The following is a 21,344-nucleotide window of genomic DNA, read 5'->3' as shown; positions in this document are numbered from 1 at the left end:
ATATGAGAAAAGTGGCTATAGCTGAGCAAAGCAAGTCTGTTTGTCTCTATGTATTATCCTATACTAGTATATTAACATACTGAGAAATATTTACAGCCGAAATGGTAAAATGGACATAAAACATTGTGGCTCCCAGGATGGTTTGATATTTGTTGAAAGGACAAAACGGCTCTCCTTAACATTTGGGTTGCTGACCTGACCTATTATATTATTGTATCTAAGATGGCTTCAAATTAAAGCTCTTCCATGGGTACAGGAGTGACTTCATAACACCAATATGAACTAACTTGCCTTTCCATATGAAGAACAAAGCTTTGCTTTTTGGGAAACTGAATTTAAAGAAACAAAGAATACAATTTTCTCTGGTAAAGAACAAAGAACTGCATTTATTTCCTTCTTGTCCAATATAAGTGGTCCAAAATACTAGAATATTTTTGAAAAATCCAAGATAGGCAATTTAATAAATAATTCTAACTCTCAACATGTAAACTGTAGTCAAAGGACTTCTGAATTATAACATCATATGGTAGTACTGTAATTGGTATTATGTTAGTTTCAATGTCTCAAAAAACTCAATTGCTAAAACTGATCAACCTAACCAAGCTCAAATCCACTACCATATGTAAGAGGTGAGAATGACCTGAACAGACTTGGTAGACATGTGCTAAAACTGCATGTAGAGTACTCTAAAGAGTGAAATATGCATTGCGTAACAACTCTGTCAATGGAAGATTGCTACAAAAGATTCAAATTCTTTTTCTGAAATTTAGTTTTTGCATACTAATTGAGTATGAAAAGCCCATAAAATAGTTTACTATATACATAACTGGCCATTTCAATTATTATTTAAATCAAATTTGATGTATTCCTGCTATAGGTGATGTAAAGACACCCAGTATACAAAATAGTGCTTACTGAGAAAAATGAAACATTCTAATTCAGGGGCAAAAAAGAAAGGCATCCATCCCACCCCTTTCAGCAACCAACTTCAAAAGGTCCTTAAAGGTCCTTTTTGATCACCAAGGTAAAAAGGATGTCCATTTTAGTCATCTGAGACAAATGTCAGTGATTAGGTCTCTCCGGATTAACTGTTAACATCCTCTGAGAATCAAGTGTGTTCATATCAGGTCCAGTCACACCACTACAGGTGGGAACCACCACTTGAGCGGTCATTGTATTTGCCATCACTGGTACATTTTGAAGGGCTGGGCATCTAACTACATTCAAAATGGCGCCATCAGGACTCAATAACAGTTTACTGGGGGTGTGGATGGTGTGCGCACCTGGGACCTGCACTGGAGCCTTGCCTTGAACCTGTGATGTGTTTGTTATGACAACTGGCATTCTCATATTTCCAGGTTGCACACCTCTACCTGCCATTATAACTGTGTTAACAGATGGAGGTATTGTTGCAATGGGAGTGGCCTGACAACTACTGATGGTACCCCCAATTGGTGGAACAGTTGCCACAGGAAGGGTATGCATCCTTGATATTGTGCTACTCATGGGTGGCATGGTAAGCATTGGGGGTGTCCGGGAAATCACTGGTGATAGGACTGACGTTAGCTGGGGTTTTGATGGTGCACTTACAAGTCCCGTTTGTACAAGAGCTGGTGTTGCCATGTTCTGTGAACTTCTCTGTGATTGCGCAGCAACTGCAACAACTTCTTTTTTTCGGCAGTTGGGTTCACGATGTGATGGCACAACAGAGTGTCCTTTACCTTCAGGGGCTGAGGAGGAAGGAAGCCTCACAATATTTGTCAAGCTTTGTTGTCCAGGTGACATGACCATCCCTAGCTGAGTTATTTGTGCAAAGGCAGTAGAATCAGTAGAGGACAGTGGGGGTCTGGCTGTGGTTAAGGGTTGATGAAAAGGGACAGATGTGGTGCATACTGGCAGCCTAACAGGCGTATGATGAGACTGCATCACTGGTGCTACCATTCTTGGACCTTGAACAACTGGTGTAGGGGAAAGAAGATTTGAAGTACCTGCCCCCCTTGGGACAAGAGGCAAAGGACTTGTCCCCAATGGACCTGCAGGGCGCATGGCAGGGCTGGAGATGAAAAGAACATGACTACCAGGTCCAAGGCCTTGAGCAGGTACCACAAATTTCATGTTGTTGATAAGCAGTTGGGTTCCAGGGGCAAGTGGTGCATTGGTATTGATCACAACTTTTTCTTGTACTGCAGTGTTACTACTGATGGGATTTATAGGAGCTCTGACCACAGAAGTCAAACCTGGTTGAGGTGCTGGAGAAGTGGTGCCTGATGTGTGTGTTGCTGCTGTGGTAGTCAGAGTTAGAGGATGAGAGACCCTTGGCACCGATGTCGGAAGTTTGATAGGAGAGGAAGCTGTAGTAAGGGATGTAGTAACCCACGGCTTGTCATTCATCAGACCTCCTGGCAAAGTACTGTCTTTGTTAATGAGGCTTCCTGATGAAAGACTGGCCAAGTTTGGAGCTAAGCTGCCAATTACTTGTTCAGATTTAGTATTCAGAATGTTTGATATTGAGACTGTGGATGACATATTCTTTTGATCTACTGCTGAAAGGAGTGCAGAGGAAGCCATATGCCCACTGCCATAAGTTGAAAATGTGACAGTTTTGCCATCTGTGGCTCCAGTAGCTTTTACAGGACCTTTGATACTCATTGATGGACAGGTAGTTGCAGCAGGGTTGCTTTTTTGGACAAAAATGAGCCCACTGGAAGAAGTTGCAAGTACACTAGAGACTGTCACAGATGCAACTTTTGTGGCAGCATCAGTGAGTGGCACTAGACTATTGCTTGTGACTGTTTTCTCGTCCACAATCCTAGCTGTTAACCCTGAAATATTGATACCCTGGACTTTAGTTAGAGTACCAGTAGTTGTGCTACCAGTGGCATGGACAAAGTTCGGTCTAACCTTCATACCTTCAACTGGTAATGAAGTAGCTGCGGCAGTGCTGGACACAGATGTTATAGGTCCTTTAGGAATGGTAACAGTAGAGCAGGCAGAGGAAGACTGACTCATAAACAAGACCCTTGACCCGGAAACAGTAGATGGAGCAGGAGCAGTAGTGACATTCGCTGTTGATGCAGGGTTATTTGTTGTGGGTGTGACCAGGAAAACTTTTGGGAAAGTGGACTGCTCTGGCCCAAGACTCCTTGCTTGACACCTCTTCAGAGGAGATTGGAGTGTACTGTTAAAGGTAGTAGTATGAGGGATGCCTTGGACAGACTTCACAGTTGAAGAAACATTGCTTTGGGAAGGTGCTGTAAGTAGAGAGTTAACGCTGATTAATGTCTGAGCGGTTTTTGCGTGACTGTCAAGAACAGATGTTACAGGAATAGGTGAGCCAGTGCTGAAAGTTACTGCACCACAAGTACTTTCCACCAGCAGAGATGGATTCACTGCACCAACACGTTTTAAAGGTGACTGTGGTGAAGATTTCAAGGAGTTACCCTTGTCATTCGGAGAAGAGATAATAGGCAATAATTTGGCAGTGGTAGTTGCAATTTGTGCTTGAGCAGTGGATGTTGCCATTGCGGACGTCTTCGAGACGAGGAAAGCTTGAAACTGGGGAGGCATGGTGAAAACAGGGCTGGATGGTAAAGAACCTGCTCCACTCTGTTCTGACGTCTGAACCTTCACCACTCCTGTATTTCCTCCTCTCGTTGTGACAAGGATGGACTGTGAGTCTCGGATGCACATGGTCTTCAACTCCTGCTTACCATCACATTTGTTGGGATGCGCAGATGATAAAATAGGGGTAGGGGATCTATTTAGCATTGAATGAGGTTCAGTAGTCTTTTTAGGGCTTGGCGAAGCTCGGCAGGATGTTAACTTCAGCAAGCTGGGTGAAACAGAAGGTGAAGGTGTTTTCACAATGCTAGTATCTTTTAACGGAGCCACTTGCTGGACAGGAATCTTGTTTTCAGGCACAGTGAACCCAATAGTATTGGATAAAACCGTTGTAGAAGTGATGGATGGCTGCTGAGTTCTTGTTTCCTCGTTTTGAATGAGCAAATTTGAAGGAAGAATAATAATCTGCTGCATTAACTTCTCCTCTGTTTTCTGGTCCATAACTGGCTGCATGGAAAACTTGAGTGGGGTGCAATCTTTTCTAACCAAACTCAAACCGTCCGACACGTTACATACAACCTGCACTGGTGCAGATGACGTAATGGGCATCTGTGTCTGTGTGGTGACTGGTGCCGTCAGTGGCGTCAACGGACAGCTTGTTGTGGGTTTGGTTGGCGATACAGCTAAAGTTTCTATCTTATTTGGCAGTCCCAGAGCCTGAGCCATTGCAGTAGCCTGTGGATGACTCATTAAGGTCACTTTGTTTCCAACACTCTTGGCCAGTAATGCCTGGATTGGCTTACAGTGCCTCTGAAAAGTACCCACAGGTGCAGTGATCGCTGGTGCTCTTTCTGTGGTTAGAGGGTTTGCTCTGCTTGAATTATGGCATGCAACCTCAAATTGAGGTTCAGAAATCACATAATCATCAACAAACTTCCCTCTTTTGCTAGGACTGAAACCCTCATCTAGGTCACAATTTTGGCGATGCTTTAATCCTTGAGTCAAAGGTCCAGACTCACTCAAAGATGTAAAAATTTCTTGTCCACGAATTAGGCATCCTAATGACTCAGTCCCATGCTGATTTTCACATTCTGCAAAAAACAAATCACAGTTTTATGGGCGATAATTAGGCTAATCTTGCATACAAATTCTAGAATTTTTCAATTAAGCAGCAAATGCCAGAAAACATATTTAAGAAAAAACATAAATGTCAAAGAATTTTAGAAACAAAGGCTATGTTTGCACAGCAGATAAAAGTGGCCCAAATCCATTATTTTTCCTTATGTGTCATTTGTGTGGCAGTCTGAACAGCAAAAAACGCACTGAATCTGACATTTTTAATTCCAATTCCATTGAAATGCGACTCAGTCTGAACAGCCAGATCGGAATTCATGTGCCTTTTACGTTAATCCCACTTGACAATCGTCATCATTTAGCGCTGCTCAGACATTGAACATTTAGGCTGATGTTTCTGTGCAAAGAATTAGAAGCAATTTATCACAGCTGCTGCGTGTTTGAATGTGGCAGTAAGACAGTAAGGCTGCAGCATCAAAGAACAGTTAAAAAGTCTGAAAGCAAAGTTTAAAGAATCCGAGGACACAAACCAAAAAAGTGAGTGCAGCTGAATAACACGCCTTTTTTAAATGTGAGCACGAACACGTCTGTGATGAGCTGAGCTGTCAGCCATTGGAACTTCATAATCGCTCCTGTGATGCTGGAAGATGAACTGAAACCTTTACGAGCAGCTGCCATTCATTCATAGTCATGGTTGTTTACCTCTGGATGACCCACATGAATCAACATGAAGCACTGTCCTTTTGCACACAGAAGTCAGTTTGGGAGTGTGATCTGTTCAGACTAAGTGTCGCATGCAGGTCACATTTAAACGATGTGAACAGCCAAACAAAAAAAATCGATTTGGTGACAAAATCAGAATTTGGGCCACTTTTTCCTGCTGTTTGAATGAAACCAAAGAGAAACGATCTAAGATTTCTTTCAACCACCAATGATTAGAAAAGCATTTTTAAAAGTTTGCACCTGTCACCCCAGAGTCTCCCTTCAAAGTTCTTTCGATTCTGTCTTCATCTTCATCTTCTCTGCTAGTCTCTGCAGAAGAGCCTTTTTTACATGCACCTCCATCTCCTTCAACTGCCATGCACTCCTCTCTGACAAAGTTTTCATATTCAGGATGCTTTTTAAAATCATCACTCTCCTTTTTCAGCCTGCCTCTGACGGGAGAAGAAAATCAAAGTTGAATTTAACAATTAAACTGAGAACAAAACATATGTTTCAAATTACTCAGTTACACATTACATCAGTATTAGTCTTGGAAACAATTTAAATCCCCTCATTTTATCGTAAGACTCACAGGACAGCAAACATGAAACCAGCGGAAAAATAAATATTTATCTATGTGATGTAGTAAAGGATGCTTACCTGTTCCTTTGGAAAGCCTTGAGCAATTTGGGTTCCCATGGTAACAGCTCATTCAGCAGTCTTATAAGAGTAATGTGAAGCTCTTTCACCGATTCTCTCTTTAAGTACCATCTTCCCTGAAATGTACCATCCAACATCACTTTAATGAGGTGCCAACAGTGTTTATGTATTTATAGTTGTGCCACACTAGGTTGAAAATGTAAAATTTTGTGATGTTGAGGACATACAGTACTGTGCAAATGTCAAAGACCACCCTTTCTTATTTCCTGTCAAAATGGCAAAAAAGGAAAAAGGAGAAGGCATATATTTAACCAAAAATTAAAACCTGAACAGCTAAATATAATATTCATTTTTTCAGTGTATAGTATGCCCACTCTTTGCTTTTGGTACAGCTTTCATTGTTTCAAGAGACTTGCTGTCAGTTCTTCAAAGCAATCTGCCAGGATAGTGTTCAACTTTTAAGTTCAGGCTTAAAAGTTGGATGTACTTTCTTCTTTTCATGAGCTCATGTAACCCCACAATGTTCAAATTCATCAGTTCAGAAAAACACATTTTAGACGTCCAATTATAGTGTCCATTTCCTTTTTTGTCCGTCTCCTTTTCTCAGCTTGTCTTGTGTGGAGTCGTCTTCTCACAGCGGAACACCGGACAGAAACACCTGTGGATGTTTTCAGATCTGAAGCACCTTGATTTCCAAACATGAAAAGCCTTAAGTGCTGTTTATCTGACGTGGGCGGGGTTGGTGTCCACCAGGTCTTCCAGGTGGTTGTTAGGAATTACATTTTCTCACAATATATATTTAAATAGGACATACATTTTTTGCCAGTCCTGCTTCAGAATCAGACCATGTTTCAGACCAGTAAGAGTTTACGAAACGATTAATTTTTTGACCCATCTCTAAGCGTAATCTGGTAGTGTAAACTGCTCAGCGACTCAGTCTGGACAGACTCCTCCAACAACCAAAAAAAAAATAGGAGCCCAAAAGAAGAAATCCCAGCAGGTAAAAATGGCAGAAGGTCACTCACTTGTGCAGCAAAGCTGAGTTTAAGGCACAATTGAGTTTATGTACTTCTAAAACTCTCAAATTTTCCAGACTGATTGTGTCTTTACACCCCTTACACTCTCATAAACATGATTACCTGCTGCATCTTTACTGCATCAGTGCAAATAGCAGAGAAAACAGCAGCAGTCACCACATGTTTGTTTGTCTTCGTCTCCTAGTAATGGGGGAACGTGTGAATTTGCTTGAATTTGGTTCGGTTCAGCAGCAACTTAGGGTGTACTCACACTTTGCCTGGTTGCCTTTAATGTCTTGTGCTTTGTGAAAGTGGTTTTCTTCAAACAAAAGCACAATGTGTGTGCAGGCCAGGTGGGGCGAAGTCAGGGGGGGCAGTCATGCTCAGGCATGGTACAAAGCAACCGGGAGTAGAGCGAGTACACCCTAAGTTGTTGCTGAACCTAACCAAATTCAAGTAAACTCGCATGGACCTACATAAACGGGAGTGTGGTCTTTGACTTTGCACAGGACTATACTTAATTTCTATTATTAATGTAATGCATAACTATGCCAAAAAGGTACCAACCTGAGTGGCATTAAAAAATGGACAGAAAATGAGTTGTAGTCCATATTTCCAAAGCATTAATCTATAGTATTAGACACTGTATTCATGTAAATATGACAATCCAGTCACCGTGGGTGCATGTGTGTGCGTTTATATTTTCCCTCTCTTACTAACACATCTCTTTTTGGAGCTCTCCAACTCGTCCAGCTCATCCTCCGTTTTGCTGATGAGATCCCTCAGCTCATCTAAGCTGGTGCAGACCAACTACAATGGGGTAAAAAGAGAGATAGATTATGGAGAAAAGCAAGGAAAGAAAGGAAGAATAGTAGAGAGAGGGACTTGTGAAAGATTGGATATTTGGCATTAAAATTTCAGATCTTAAACACAGAGTAATCAAGAGACCCATAATGCAATATCCCACATGCAATATGTGTAAAATATCATTATAGTGTGAAGATTTTCTTGTCTTTATTTTTATGTTGTTCATTTTGTGAAGAATTCAGTTTATAATTTTTATATTTAATATTATATATATTGTCTATATAGTAATAAGTAACAAATCGTAACCTTTTCGAGTAATAAACAAGGTTAACTGCCTTGTTTGTTAATCCTCTTCTTGTTATTTATCCCTTTGCTGCTGTAGCACTGAGAATTTCCCCAATTCGGCACTAATATAGAATTACGTTATCTTGTGTTAATGGCAGACTGTGTTCGTTAGTACATACTTAACTCTTACCTTAAACGTTGGCTCCAATGGGAGCTGTGGAGGCTCGGTCTCTTTTTCCCCAGCTTTTTTGGAGTCAAACTTTCGTCCTACAGACACACAGAATTTCAGACTGTGACTGATATTTGAGAACAGTGTTTGACATCCTCTGCTGAACCACTGAAATAGGCTGCATCAAAATGCCACTGCGTAATCTGACACAATCAATGCTATGCAATAAGTCACTATGTAGGTTAATCCCTTGCCATGGGCACTGCAGCCAAAACATAATGCAGAAGTGCCTGTGATATGACAGATTTGCCAGACCTAGAGCTGGGCGATATGGCAAAAATATAGCATTGTGAAATTTCATGAATTTTTCACAATACACACTATGTCACAGCATTTACTTTTCAGACATTTGATTTATTGGAACAGAGATAACAGAGGCAGTAGTGCTACATTTTAAAAACACATTCAAAAACTGTGAACACGACGTGCTCAACAGGACTCATTTTCCTCTTTTCATAACGAAACAGGCAGCTTGTCAGTGTCTACTGATGATTTACATGATATGTTCAGAAAAGCATACTGTATTGACAAAAAGCCAGTTCACAATGGTTTACGCTGGTCACTTTCTGTGTACACTGATAAGATTTTGGCCTCATGTTTTTACACTCAGTCAAATGTGTCTCCAGTTAGTCAGACTGAGATCGGATATATTTCAAATGCCCGCTTGTTACATGATGACGAGTTACCAATCATTTATCTCTGCAACCTTTTCCTGTGCTACTTTCGTTGAGCAGTTTTGGCTGTACTGGGAGGGGTTTCAGCAGTACTGGGAGGGGTTTTGGCTGTACTGGGGGGAGTTTCAAATGTACTGGAGGACGTTTTGTTGCACCTGGAGGGATTCTGTTTTATTGGGAGGAGTTTCTGTCGTACTGGGAGGGGTTTGAGTGCTGGGTTGTTGTACTGGGGGGAGGGGGGTGGTTGGTTGTACTGTAAGGGGTTTTGGTTGTACGTGGAGGGATTTTGTTCATACTAGGAGGAGTTTCAGCTGTACTGGGGGGAGTTTCAAATGTACTGGAGGACGTTTTGTTGCACCTGGAGGGATTCTGTTTTATTGGGAGGAGTTTCTGTCGTACTGGGAGGGGTTTGAGTGCTGGGTTGTTGTATGGGGGGAGGGGGGTGGTTGGTTGTACTGTAAGGGGTTTTGGTTGTACGTGGAGGGATTTTGTTCATACTAGGAGGAGTTTCAATTGTACTGGGAGGGGGTTTGGCTGTACTGGTAGGAGTTTCAGTTATACTGGGAGGGAGTTTGATTATACTGGTTTGAGATTCAGTTGTCCTGGGAGGGGGTTTGACTGTACTGGTAATCTGCTGTATTGTCATGGCAACAAAGTTAAGACTGAAGTTAGGACAGAAGCCATTACAGAACAACAGTTCTCAAGTCTATAATCTTATTTCCAAATAAGGAAACTATTACAGAAACATCCTAAGTTTCCAAAATATTCTAAATATTTTCTTAACTTTAAGATAAATGTCTTAGAGCGTCTAAACTTCTGTTTTAACCTTCGGTTTCTATTGTTTTGTGCAGTGACACGCAGCACAGATCACTATTAGTAGCATTTATCTACCCTGAAAACAGTACTTTGACTCGTGAGGTTTTTTTCTAACAGCGTTTTAAAGCCTCAGACGCTGCAGACATGAACTCCACCACCCCCTCTTATTATTTTCGTGTGTTAATGTTTATGATGAAATATTACAGTGATGATGATGAATAACGAGGAGACAGAGCTGAACATTTGTCTGTTTATTAGGAGGAACAACGTTAGCATGCTCGGCTAAAGCGTTTGGGAAATGAAACAAACTGTGGAACGGTGACTGATGAACAACACAAAGTGCTGACACAATATTCTTAACTTTGTTTATAGCGCTTTAGATTTATTTGACTTTCTCTATACCTGTAACAATAGCTGTCTGGTTAACTAATTTGATTATGTGTTTACTAGATTCAGCTGTGTACCTAGGGTTGCTAGGTAACAGACACAACCGTTGATTGTCAACTTCAATTGAGTAAGTTAAGATTTCCTAACTTGAGATAAGAAGAGATGCAGCAAGATAGGTTTCCTAAATTAAGAAAAGGTTTGCTTCTGTAATACGAATTTGTGAAAAAAGCTTATCTTGACCCGTCAGATCTTAAGACAAATAGATAAGAATTTTCTGTAATACGGCCCCTGACCCTTAAGACACATGGAGTGATCAGGTGTGAACAGGGTCATAATTTATCATGGTAACAATATACGTCCCAAACTGCCACGCCCTAGTCAGACCGCTCACTGGGAATATCTATGCATTTACAACATTCGTTAGTCTTGCAGGGCCAGGCATGATCGTGTAACGGGAACACTAGTGATGGCAGAAACGAGCGACTGAACATTTCAATTGACAAGCCTGTTGTTGGATAATGGATGTACGCCAGCATGGCTGAAAAGTCCCTAAGTAAGGCCTAAGTGTGAAAACATTACATGCAGAATTAAAACAATAAATCTCAATTAAGCTGCTCAAATCTGCCCCTAAACAAAGATCTTGCCCTTCAAAAAGCTGTGCATTTTGTTGCAACTGCATGAGTGGCCAAAATAAGCTTCATCATAATGTATTTATTACTTTCAATAATTCAGTAACATTATTTTCATCATATGTTCGTATCACAGATGCAAATCTTAATTTAGAAATCTTACAGCATCTTATCTCCAGTTAGGAAATCTTAACCTACTGGATTAATCAGCTGTCATGTCTGTGTCCTAGGCCATACATACACACACACACACACCACTGAAACATAAACACAATCGAAATAATGTTAAAAATGTAGGTTACAGCTGCTGGTCAAACTAAAGTGTGATAAACTGCAAGTTGTGAATACTGTGAGAGCACCCCCTGCTGTTTATCACAGCATCGCCGCTCCCCAGTTGCAGTCTCCATTTCCCAAATGCTTTAGCCGAGGATGCTAATGTTATTCCTTCTCATAAACAGACACACATTCAGCTCTGTCTCCTCATTAGTCACCACCATCACTGTAATATTTCATCATCAACATTAACACAGGAAGGTAATCAGAGGAACAGCAGAGAATAGAGTCTGCAGAGTCTGAGATTTCTGAAAAGCAGAGTTAGAAAAGAAAAAATGTCTCACAGTAAAAGTAGCGTTTTACAGTAGAAATGCATGTAGCCTCATTATGCTGGTAGTGAACCAAACTGCTTGACTCAGCTGCCTAAAAACTATAGAAACAGACACTTAAGTAGAAATTCATGGGCATAGAGGCTTATGGTAAACTGAGAAGTTGGTGCTGTTCACCCACCACTTCACGCGATCACGCGATCGTTTGTTGACGGTGGAGTGGGGGCATCCCAGTGTCTCAGGGTACTCTCATATCTATGTTACCTTCTGGTTCTCTCCTTTTAGTTTATGCTGTTATAGTTAGATCTGCCAGAATCACCAGCCACACTCTGGCGGAAATCATTTTTATTACAGTCATATTCCTGAGCAGAACTAATTTTGTCTCTTTACTCTTCTTGAGATAATGACTGCCCTCCCATCCTGCTGAAGACTGACCATGAGGGCCTCCTCCTCACCATCACCAACCCGCTCTCCTGTTCATTTGTGCCAACTGCAACACCCTCAGTTATATCACTGTGCCATCCAGCTGTACCAGCAATGAGATAGGATGGGACCGTTTCAGCTCACTCCCACTTTTCATAAAGACTCAGTCAGAAACTGTCTCAGTCAGAGACCGCCTCATTCAGAGACCGCCTCAGTCAGAGACCGCCTCAGTCAGAGACCGGCTCTACCAGTGCAGTTTCTAAAGCTTTACCATCCAGTCTTCAAACAGAGATCCTCTTAGCTTTTATTTGGTATTTAGTTTATTAAATTGTAAATACTGTTTGACCAGAGGAGGATGGGTCTCCCCTTGTGAGTCTTGGTTCCTCCCAAGGTTTCTTCCTCCAGACCGAGGGAGTTTTTCCTTGCCACCGTCGTCTCTGGCTTGCTCACTGGGGGATATATACTGTAACTGTGTGTTTTCAAACTTCTGTAAAGCTGCTTTGTGACAACATTGTTGTAAAAAGCGCTATACAAATAAACTTGACTTGACTTAGGACACTGTTGGGGTTCATCCTAAAGTCAGGACAGTATTTAGGAGGTTTAGTCTAGTTAGGATGTTTGTGTGATACTGTTTTCTTATCTGAAGTTAATGATGAGATTATGAATTTAGGAACTGTTAATCTGGGATAGGTACTATCCGAAATTCAGTCGGGACTGAAGTCGTCATGGAGACTAAACACATCAGATTCCAGAGTTAAGTCTAGGGAGACATGAGCATGTGCAGTGTGTAAAACGTTGAATAAAAATGTGTATTCAAAAGCACTGTAATTAGCTTTAGATTGGATATTTTCTTTACTATTTTTTGTCTTTCAACTCATTCAATCTCAAAATAACTAAATATTGTGATGAACATTGTGTATCATGAAGTATCATCATGTTATATATTTGTCACATCACCCATTCCCAATGTAGAGAGGCTTTAAAAGGTTTAGAGAGGCCAAAGAGGTTCTTTTATCCCTCTTCTTCTTCTTTCGGCTGCTCCCTTTAGGGGTTGCCACAGCGGATCATCTGCCTCCATCTTGCCCTATCCACTGCCTCCTCTACTTTTACACCAACCATCTCCATGTCCACCTTCACTACATCCATAAACCTTCTCTGAGGTCTACCTCTTCTCCTTCTACCCGGCAGCTCCATCTCCAACATTCTTTGCCCAATATATCCACTATTCCTTCTCAACACATGTCCAAACCATCTCAACCTGGCCTCTCTGGCTTTATCTCCAAACTGCTCCACCTTCACTGTCCCTCTGATCTGCTCATTTCTAATCTTGTCCATCCTTGTCACTCCAAAGAACCCTTTTAGGCCTTTTCATTATAAAGATTATAAGTTAAAACAGAACCAACAAAGTAAAAAAATATAGCAATCTTTTCTCACCTAACTTCCGTTTTTTCCTTTTATCGTTCCTTTTCATGGTGGCAATGGCAGCTTTGTGCAGGGTGCCTCTGGCTGCTCTGGCATGACGAAACGTTTTCAGCCCCAGTTTGCCTGTCCCTGCCTTGACCCCAATTGACTTCTCTTTCTTTTTCTTTCTTTTTTTCTTTTTGGAGCGCATCCTTCCTGTCTCAGCCCCTGAGCGGCTCGCTTGTCGAGAAAACACAGAGCCGGTTCTGTCGGCCTCAGCTTTGAAGCAAAAGCATGAACGATGTTCGCGTTTACCGTCAGAGTCCATAGAACACTTTGGACAAGGACCCTTGTCCCGACGAGGGGGTCCATTTTTTTGTGTGGCATTCTCGATGAACTGCAAGGAAGGCTGTAAAGTGTCTGTGCTCGGAAAGTTGGCCGGAAGCTTCCCTTTGTAGCAGTTTTCCCCCACTGTGAGGCAAGGTTCACAGTCAGAAACTTCTTCTGCCACCTCATTTTTGTCTTTTTGTTCTTTTAACTTAACCTTCAAAGGTTCTCCCTTGATGCTTTCAGGACTTGGCAGTTCCTCTTTATGTGGGAACAGAAATCTTTTGGGGCCTTTTTGATCTGGCTCACTTTCTACCGAGCTAACATCCATGTCTCGAAGTGAATCATCTTCATTGATCCACAATTCAAGATCCCCACTGGTGGAGTCCTCGTTCTCCTCTTTAACCCCGATATGTTCTAGGTAATTCGGCATCACAGCAGAGATGCCACTGGCGCCCCTGGTGTCCACTTCGCACTCTAGTTTCTTAACATGGAACGGTGGTAATGGGAAGCTCAGCGCCGCACATGGACTCTGCCGATAAATCCGCAAATCCGCACCACAGAAATGTGGGAAGTGTATGTAGGCGTTCTCTTGGCTATCGTAGCCCAGGATGGACTCTCGGCACTCGTGAATGGGCTGCCCAAGGACAGCGTTCTGTACATCTTTCTGTGTTTCGTATACGTTATCGCAAAGACCTTTGAGCAACCAAACACGCTGGTTGAAGGGCAGGAGGTGAAAGGCCGTACTGTCCAAAGGACTTGTCTCGCCCAAAGTCCAGAAAAATTGGTGGCAAAGTCCTAGCTGTTCTGCACGGGCTACCTGGTCTTCAGCCTGGCCCACCTCCTTGTACCAGCCCAGGACCTTTTGCCTGAGCTCCGCCTCCCAGCGGCGGTAGGGCAGGGAGGGACGCCTATGGAGTGTCGCCCTGCGATGGGGCTGGCACAACAGGGAGGTCATGACCTTTGCCAGGAAAGAGCTACAGCGGGGCATGAGCAGACAGCGCTCCAGCTCGAAGAAAACTATTTCAGGAAGGTTAAGAGTTGTCTGGGCTAGGCACAGAAAATGACCAATGGCAGGAAGCTCCCACATTGTGCTGATAGGCCACGGCTCTGCCAGGGAGAGGAGGCACTGTTCCCACTCCTCCACCTCTTTGGCTGACGCTTCCTCTGCCTCTTTCTTCTCAAGCTCTCGCTGCCTAAATGACAAAGGCAATGTTTGTGAATATGAGCATAATAAGGCAGCAGATCTTAGGCAGGGCTTTTGTTGTTTCATTTACAAAGTGGCTCTATAATATTCATATGATCCACACAGTCACTCTGACAGACTGTAATACACTACAGGAAGTGTAGGGGGAGATACGGCTTCTACTGTTTCATTTAAAAAGCTCTATAATGTTCATATGATCCACACAGTCACTCTGACAGACTGTAATACACTACAGGAAGTGTAGGGGGCGATATGGCTTCTACTGTTTCATTTAAAAAGCTCTATAATGTCCAAATGGCGTAAGTAATTTTTACATGACTTCTCTTACTGCTTTAAAATTGAACAGGCTGTTTTTGAGACTGATATGCATTCAAGACCAAAAATATTTATAAAGTTAACAAAGTTGACAACAAAGAAGAGCATATTGGTGGTGAAATTAAATACTTATGAGCTCACCTGCAGACATTCAGCTTTAATTTGAGGTTGTTTTTTTTCCCCCACATCCAAATAGACGAATAGGGGATTTTCACACATAGCCCTATATGGATGTAAAAAATAAAAACTGGGGACTGTTTTGCCAACTGACAGCTCAGGTTCCACAGCAAGTTGAGAGTCATTCCCTCATTATTTTACATATAAGCAGATTACCATGTCATCTCTCGAGCACGGTAGAGGTAGCATTATGACTTGAGCATGTATGGCTGCCAATGGAACCGATTCCTTTGTATTTCCTGATGACGCAACTTCTAATAACAGCAGCAGGTTGAATTGTTTCTTTGGAAGAATCCAAGCACCTGGCGGTGTTTATGGATTCCAGACTTCAGGCAGTCTTTGACTTGGAACCAAATATTTAAAAAAATTATTTATGACTACATTAGTTTGTCCAATTACTTTTAAGCCCCTTAGAATGGGGATCTGTGTGTGAAATGTGTGGTTGTAAATCCTACAACTGGTCTGTTCAAATTAAAGCTGAAACTCTCCACATCATTTAATTACCTCTAGTACGTTGGTTTTTCAAAAATATTCTATATAGAATCATCTACAGCACAATCTGAAGAACCATTTCAACTTTATTCATGCAAAGGGTTCTTTAAGTGTTCATGGTTCTATACAGAACCATTTTCTTTACTAAAGAACCCCTGAAGAACCATCTTTCAAACTACACCAATTTTTTACTCAATAAAATAAGTGCTTGGTTCTCCATGATAAATAGTCATTAGTTGCTGCCTGAGTCATTTAGGAATGAAAACCAAACACTGATCAAGGTTCTGCGGTTGGTCTTTCTACATCACAGATACCTTTTCTCCTCTTTAGCTCTCTGCTGTTCCTCCAGTCGGAGGGCCTGCACCATGATGGACTCGCAGCCACCCACTGTAATGGCTGCCAGGTTCCGTGGCACAGACCGCCGCCTTGTCGAGGTGCCAGCTGGACCTTTCTCGTCTTCAGTGCCGAAGCGCCCCCCAGAGGTCACTGCCAAGGTCGTCTTTTCTCTCAGGGTCCTGTTGAGTGTGAACGAATGAACAGACAACAAGTACTCATGCTGCTGTCAAGGATCTTATCTTACTCTGATATTTACACTTGTCTTAGGGCTGAACGATTAATCGAATTCTATTTCTAATTCCAATTTTGGCTTCCAACAATTATGAAAACAAGATAATTGGGATAAAATTATTATTGGGCCACATTCTGTTTCATAAATGATCCTCTCGTTTTGCCTTGTGTTATAAATCCAGCACACCCCTTACATTATTATATTTAAAGTTAAAGGAAATCCTCTGTTTAAAACACAAGCTTAGAAAAAAACGAGCATATTTTGGAAATAATGATGAAATCGTGGATCTTAAAAATATCAGCTGATATTATTTCACAATTTCTGCATAATTCAATGGCTGAGATATAAAGAGAGTGTAAGATAAACTTGACAGCTTAAATGTCTTTACAGTGGTGGTGATAGGAACCAGGCATCACCATGACTATAACACAAATATAGCCATTTTATTTACCATCCAAAACCACCAGAGAACCTACATGTGTCTTCTGAGTTTTATATGGAATGTTTATGACAGGAAAATAGTGGAAAATATGAAATAATAAGTTTAACTTGGGGACTATTTTGCCTTAGAACACCCTGCATATTATGTATCTCTCCTCCATGAATGGAGTTTAAGTTCTCAAAACTATCGTAAAACAGTGTCTCAGTCATCAGGCAGTGAATTCCTAACCATTCTATGTAGTAAAATGTAAGTGGACGTCTGGTTCCCATCACCACTGTGAACAATTTTTACTCTAGGTTTCTCTAGAACGGAGCACCAAACCACTCTGAACAACTCTGTGTACATCCATCATCTAATTATCCATCATCTTTATGCTACCGCTTACCTTGACAGTAGCGTCAGCTTCTGCTCCAGAATGATCTCCAGTTTTTGAGCCTGTTTGGAGATCCAGTGATCGACGCCATGGAACCTGTAGCAGTTCTCCAGCATGAGCCGAAAATCGGCCACAAACTCAGTAATACTTTCATACTCCCGGTTGACAAATTTGCCGTCTATCCTATTGAAGCTCACAGCATTCCCTCCTCGCTCTCCAGGGCCAATCGGACACCAGAACGGCGCAGTTAGAACTTTGTGTTTGTCCGTGAGGAAACTGTGAAAGATCCTGTAGGCCTGCTGCACCTCCGGCGTAAGGTCTTCGTCATCATCATCGTCGCCGTCGTCATCATCGACCGTGTTGAACGAACAGGCATAGGGCGAAGACCGGCTGTCCTCGATTTCCATCATGCCACAGTTTGAAACCACATTCTCAGAAGAACCGTTGCACAGCCCATCTGAAACCTGCATACATTCAGTTCCTCGACATTTCGATCCAGACTGCGACGCACTCCTACAAAAAGAAGGCAGCTCGTTCTGGAGGTGACTGTGGAAAAACAAATGCTTGTAGTCGTCACTGATGCCTGCCATGTCTTTGCGGCCCTGTGCGGTGTGATTCAGTGCTTCCGGAGGGCAGCTTGGGTCATTCTCGCTTGTGTCGGGACACACCTTCATGTTCCTCTAGATCAGTCCCGCTCATCAGTGCAGAGTCAAAACGTCATCTGAAGCCAGATGAAGCCATCGTCGCTCCTAAAATAAAGAAAACTGTGTTGGTGATGTCTTAGATAACAGAAGCCAAATCCAATATACCAATATGATTTAGGGGTGGGCGTTATTGCAAAAAAATCATATTCAGGACAATCCCATAATGCCCCACATCACGATATTTCATTTTCGGCTGCTCAATGAGTTGAAACAGACAAAAGAGTACCATTTTGCAATAAGACTAACCTTATTAAAGATTTATCGTTGATTTAAAATTAATAAATTAGGTCATAAACACATTAAAGACGCGGTGTGTAAAATTTAGGGGGTCTATTAGCAGGAATGGACTATAGAAAACAAAACCATTTTTTCATTAGGGAATAATCACTTATGACTCTAAATAGTTATGTTTGTATTAACTTAGAATGAGCCCTTCACATCTTCATAGGAAGCCGGCTTCTCCTCCAACAGAGGCCATCATGTTTTTACCATGTTTCTACAGTAGTTTCTACCCTGAATGGAAAAACCAAACACTGCCTCTAGAGGGAGCTGTTTGTTTTTATGCTGAAGCAGTAGCTTGAATTTGGTGGTGCTGTAGCTCTGGCTAAATGACATAGAAAGAAGAAAAATTTGTGCTTGCTGCCAGTGCTGGCTGACGATTTTGTGTTGTGAGAACATTGAGAACCCAAATTTAGACGCATTATTTAGCACGAGAAAAGCGACCGAGGGTGAACCTTCACAGTAAAAGAAGAGAAAACATGAAGAAGAATAAACAAAATCAGGACAAACGAAGGCAGAAAACCTGACGGTTCGACTACATGCTTGGAAAGGGAGGGGTGAGGGAGGGGAATTTTAGCTGCTTGCAACCTGCAAGTTCACCACTAGATGTCACTAAAAGCAAGCAACAGGCTACTGTCACTTGACAGTCCTACAAAAAAGCAACAGTGTCACATTTAAAAGTTATGGTCAAAAACATTTTACATGCACTTTAACTCTAATAAACAAGGCTAATAAAGCTCTCTGTGTGATGAAACTTGCAGTTTTATTATTACATACTTATTCTCAGAAAAGCATTTTATGATGCAACTTATCATAGCGATAAATACTGTCTTATTGCCCACGCCATAATTATTATGACTACATCACAACTACAATTACTCCGTTACATATTTATTAGATACCATTTGGGTGGTGGGTCATTCTCAGCACTGCAGTCGCACTAACGTGGTGCTGGTGCGTTAGTGTGTGTTGCACTGGTGCGAGTGGATCAGACACGGCAGTGCTGGTGGGAGTCTTTAAACACCTCAGCGTTGCTGCTGGAGTGAGAACCGAAAACATCCAGCCAACAGCGTCCTGTGGACAACCTCCTGTGACCACTGATGAAGGACTAGAGGATGATCAACACAAACTGTGCAGCAGCAGATGAGCTGTCGTCTCTGACTTTCCATCTACAAGGTGGACCGACAAGGTAGGACTGTCTAATAGAGTGGAGTGGACACAGGGTTTAAAAACTCCAGCAACAACTGAGAATGGCCCACCACCCAAATAATTCCTGCTCTGTGGGGGGTCCTGACCACTGAAGAACAGGCTAACAAAGTATCAGAGAAACAGGTGGACTGCAGTCTGTAACTGTAGAACTACAGTGGAGCTGATAAAATGGTCAAGGAGGTGGTTTTATTGTTATGGCTGATTTGTTTATGTATGTTTAGATACACTCCTGATAAACATTATAACTGACATCTGTGGTCTCTCTACAGTCCAGGCATGTCAGCCCACCTTACACGAGCTGCCGACAAGCTTACCTGTGCAGCGTCTCTGTGCTCTGTCTCTCCCCGGGCTGAGGGGCTCTGACCCGGCAGGGCGCTGCTGCTGCTGCTCGCCGCTACTCACCCGGAGCCCATTGTGTCCATCCACAACTGCAGGGCCCGCAGCAAAGTGCCCCCATTCCTTACTGACCAGAAGCCTCTAGATATACACCATAAACATATGTTATCGGGCGGTTTTCCCACAAACCGAGGAGAACGAAGTTCACTGAATGACTGGAAACTGAAAGTCTGTTTAATTGACTAGTTAACGGGCTAACGAGCTAGCGAGCTGCCGAGCTTCAGCTCCAACATTCGCGCCACGGAAAAAAAGTTTACTGTGCAGTAAAAGCGTCACACCGAGGGGAGAAAACGAAACGTTAAAAGGGGGGGATAACCTGCTCTTGTCACGCAAGGCATTTTAGTGGCAGCGCCGCTCTGGAATATTGTGTTTCTTGCCTTAGCTTAGCTTAGCTTAGTTAGCTTAGCAACCAGACAGCGGAGCTTTAACTTCACGGCTCAGGCTGCACTGCGCCTGCGCGGCAGAGCGGCGAGGTTGCCAGGTCCAACGGTTACAGCACAACGCGTGTGAATAACTACATTTACGAGGAGAGGAGAGGAGAGGAGAGGAGGATTCATTGTCATTCGCATCACATGTGGTACATGAGGTGGAACGAAATAGTGCACTGAAGGTCCCAGTTAACTCCCAAAAGTAACAATAAACCATAATTATAAGGTGCAAATAACAGCAGCATGAGCACGAGGTAGATGGTGTACATCTCAATACTGGTGATGTATAAAGTGACATGTGTAGGGGTGATATAGTGGAGGCACTGATTCAGTACAGCAGCAGAGACATGAAGTGCCATTGCAGTGATTGTCTAACTGGAGTTTAAGAGTCTTACTGCCTCAGGAAGAAGAAGCCGTTTCTCAGTCTGGTTGTTTTACTTTTAATGCTCCGCAACCTCCTACCTGAGGGGAGCGGGACAAAAAGTGTGTGCGCTGGATTGAGTGGGGTCCTTCATGATGACACTGGCCCTTTTCCTGCATCTGGAGGTGTAAATGTCCATGGTGGTGGGAAGGCTGACTCCAACAGTCCTCTGTGCAGCCTTCACCGCCCTCTGCAGAGCTTTCCTTTCTGCCGCAGAGCAGCTTCCGTGACACACGGTGATGCTGGAGCACAGAACGCTCTCCACCACACATCTGTAACATGAGGTGAGGACTGAGCCCCCAAGTCCAGCATGCCTCAACCGTCTGAGGAAGTAGAGGCGCTGATGTGCCTTCCTGATCAGGCTGGAAGTGTTATTACTCCAGGTAAGATTGTTACTCAGGTGTACGCAGAAGTACCTATAGCTGGAGACCACTTCCACTGCAGATGCTCCGACGTGTAGGGGGAGGGGAGGGATGGTGTTGCCTCTTCTGAAATCCACAATCATCTCCTTTGTTCTCTTCACATTGATGCAGAGATTGTTCTCACTGCACCAACTCTCCAGGTGTTCCACCTCCTGCCTATAGCCAGACTCTTCACTGTTTGTGATGCATCCAGCCGCTGCCGTATCGTCCGCAAACTTTACAATATAACAGCCTGGATTGACGACGGAGCAGTCATCTGTGAGCAGTGTAAACAGGAGGGGGCTCAGCACACAGCCCTGAGGGGAGCCGGTGCTGAGG

General features: G+C 42.7%; 1 protein-coding gene across 2 annotated transcripts; it reads right to left on the bottom strand.

Annotated features, from left to right (window-relative positions):
• Window positions 1–366: 366 nt before the first annotated feature.
• LOC108410753 (uncharacterized protein KIAA2026) lies at window positions 367–20,198 on the bottom strand. Of its 2 annotated transcripts, XM_017681995.2 has the most exons (10): window positions 20,072–20,189; window positions 19,674–19,836; window positions 17,180–17,916; window positions 16,099–16,299; window positions 13,300–14,789; window positions 8,296–8,372; window positions 7,734–7,823; window positions 5,998–6,113; window positions 5,599–5,789; window positions 367–4,652 (listed from the first exon to the last, which is right to left on the bottom strand). In XM_017681995.2, the coding sequence occupies exons 3-10, from the start codon at window positions 17,839–17,841 to the stop codon at window positions 1,063–1,065; spliced, it is 6,417 nt and encodes a 2,138-aa protein (XP_017537484.1). In that variant the 5' UTR covers window positions 17,842–17,916; window positions 19,674–19,836; window positions 20,072–20,189; the 3' UTR covers window positions 367–1,062. The 2 variants fall into 2 exon arrangements, with proteins under 2 accessions (XP_017537484.1, XP_017537485.1); XM_017681996.2 differs by lacking the exon at window positions 367–4,652 and having other exon boundaries at window positions 5,651–5,789; window positions 7,730–7,823; window positions 19,674–20,198.
• Window positions 20,199–21,344: the final 1,146 nt, after the last annotated feature.

This window comes from Pygocentrus nattereri, chromosome 16, assembly GCF_015220715.1.
Source record: "Pygocentrus nattereri isolate fPygNat1 chromosome 16, fPygNat1.pri, whole genome shotgun sequence".
NCBI classification, from domain to species: Eukaryota; Metazoa; Chordata; class Actinopteri; order Characiformes; family Serrasalmidae; genus Pygocentrus; species Pygocentrus nattereri.
Note: the sequence above shows the minus strand (reverse complement) of the source record. Positions and strands in the feature narration are given on the sequence as shown.

What these genes read in the sequence shown, in the direction of transcription:
- LOC108410753 (XM_017681995.2), bottom strand. Translation starts at nt 17,841, where the DNA reads ATGAAGGTGTGTCCCGACACAAGCGAGAATGACCCAAGCTGCCCTCCG. An exon ending in AGAGCTAAAGAGGAGAAAAG is followed by an intron (nt 14,790 to 16,098) that starts GTATCTGTGATG and finishes TTTGTCATTTAG; the next exon opens with GCAGCGAGAGCTTGAGAAGA. An exon ending in AAGGAAAAAACGGAAGTTAG is followed by an intron (nt 8,373 to 13,299) that starts GTGAGAAAAGAT and finishes GTGTGTCTGTAG; the next exon opens with GACGAAAGTTTGACTCCAAA.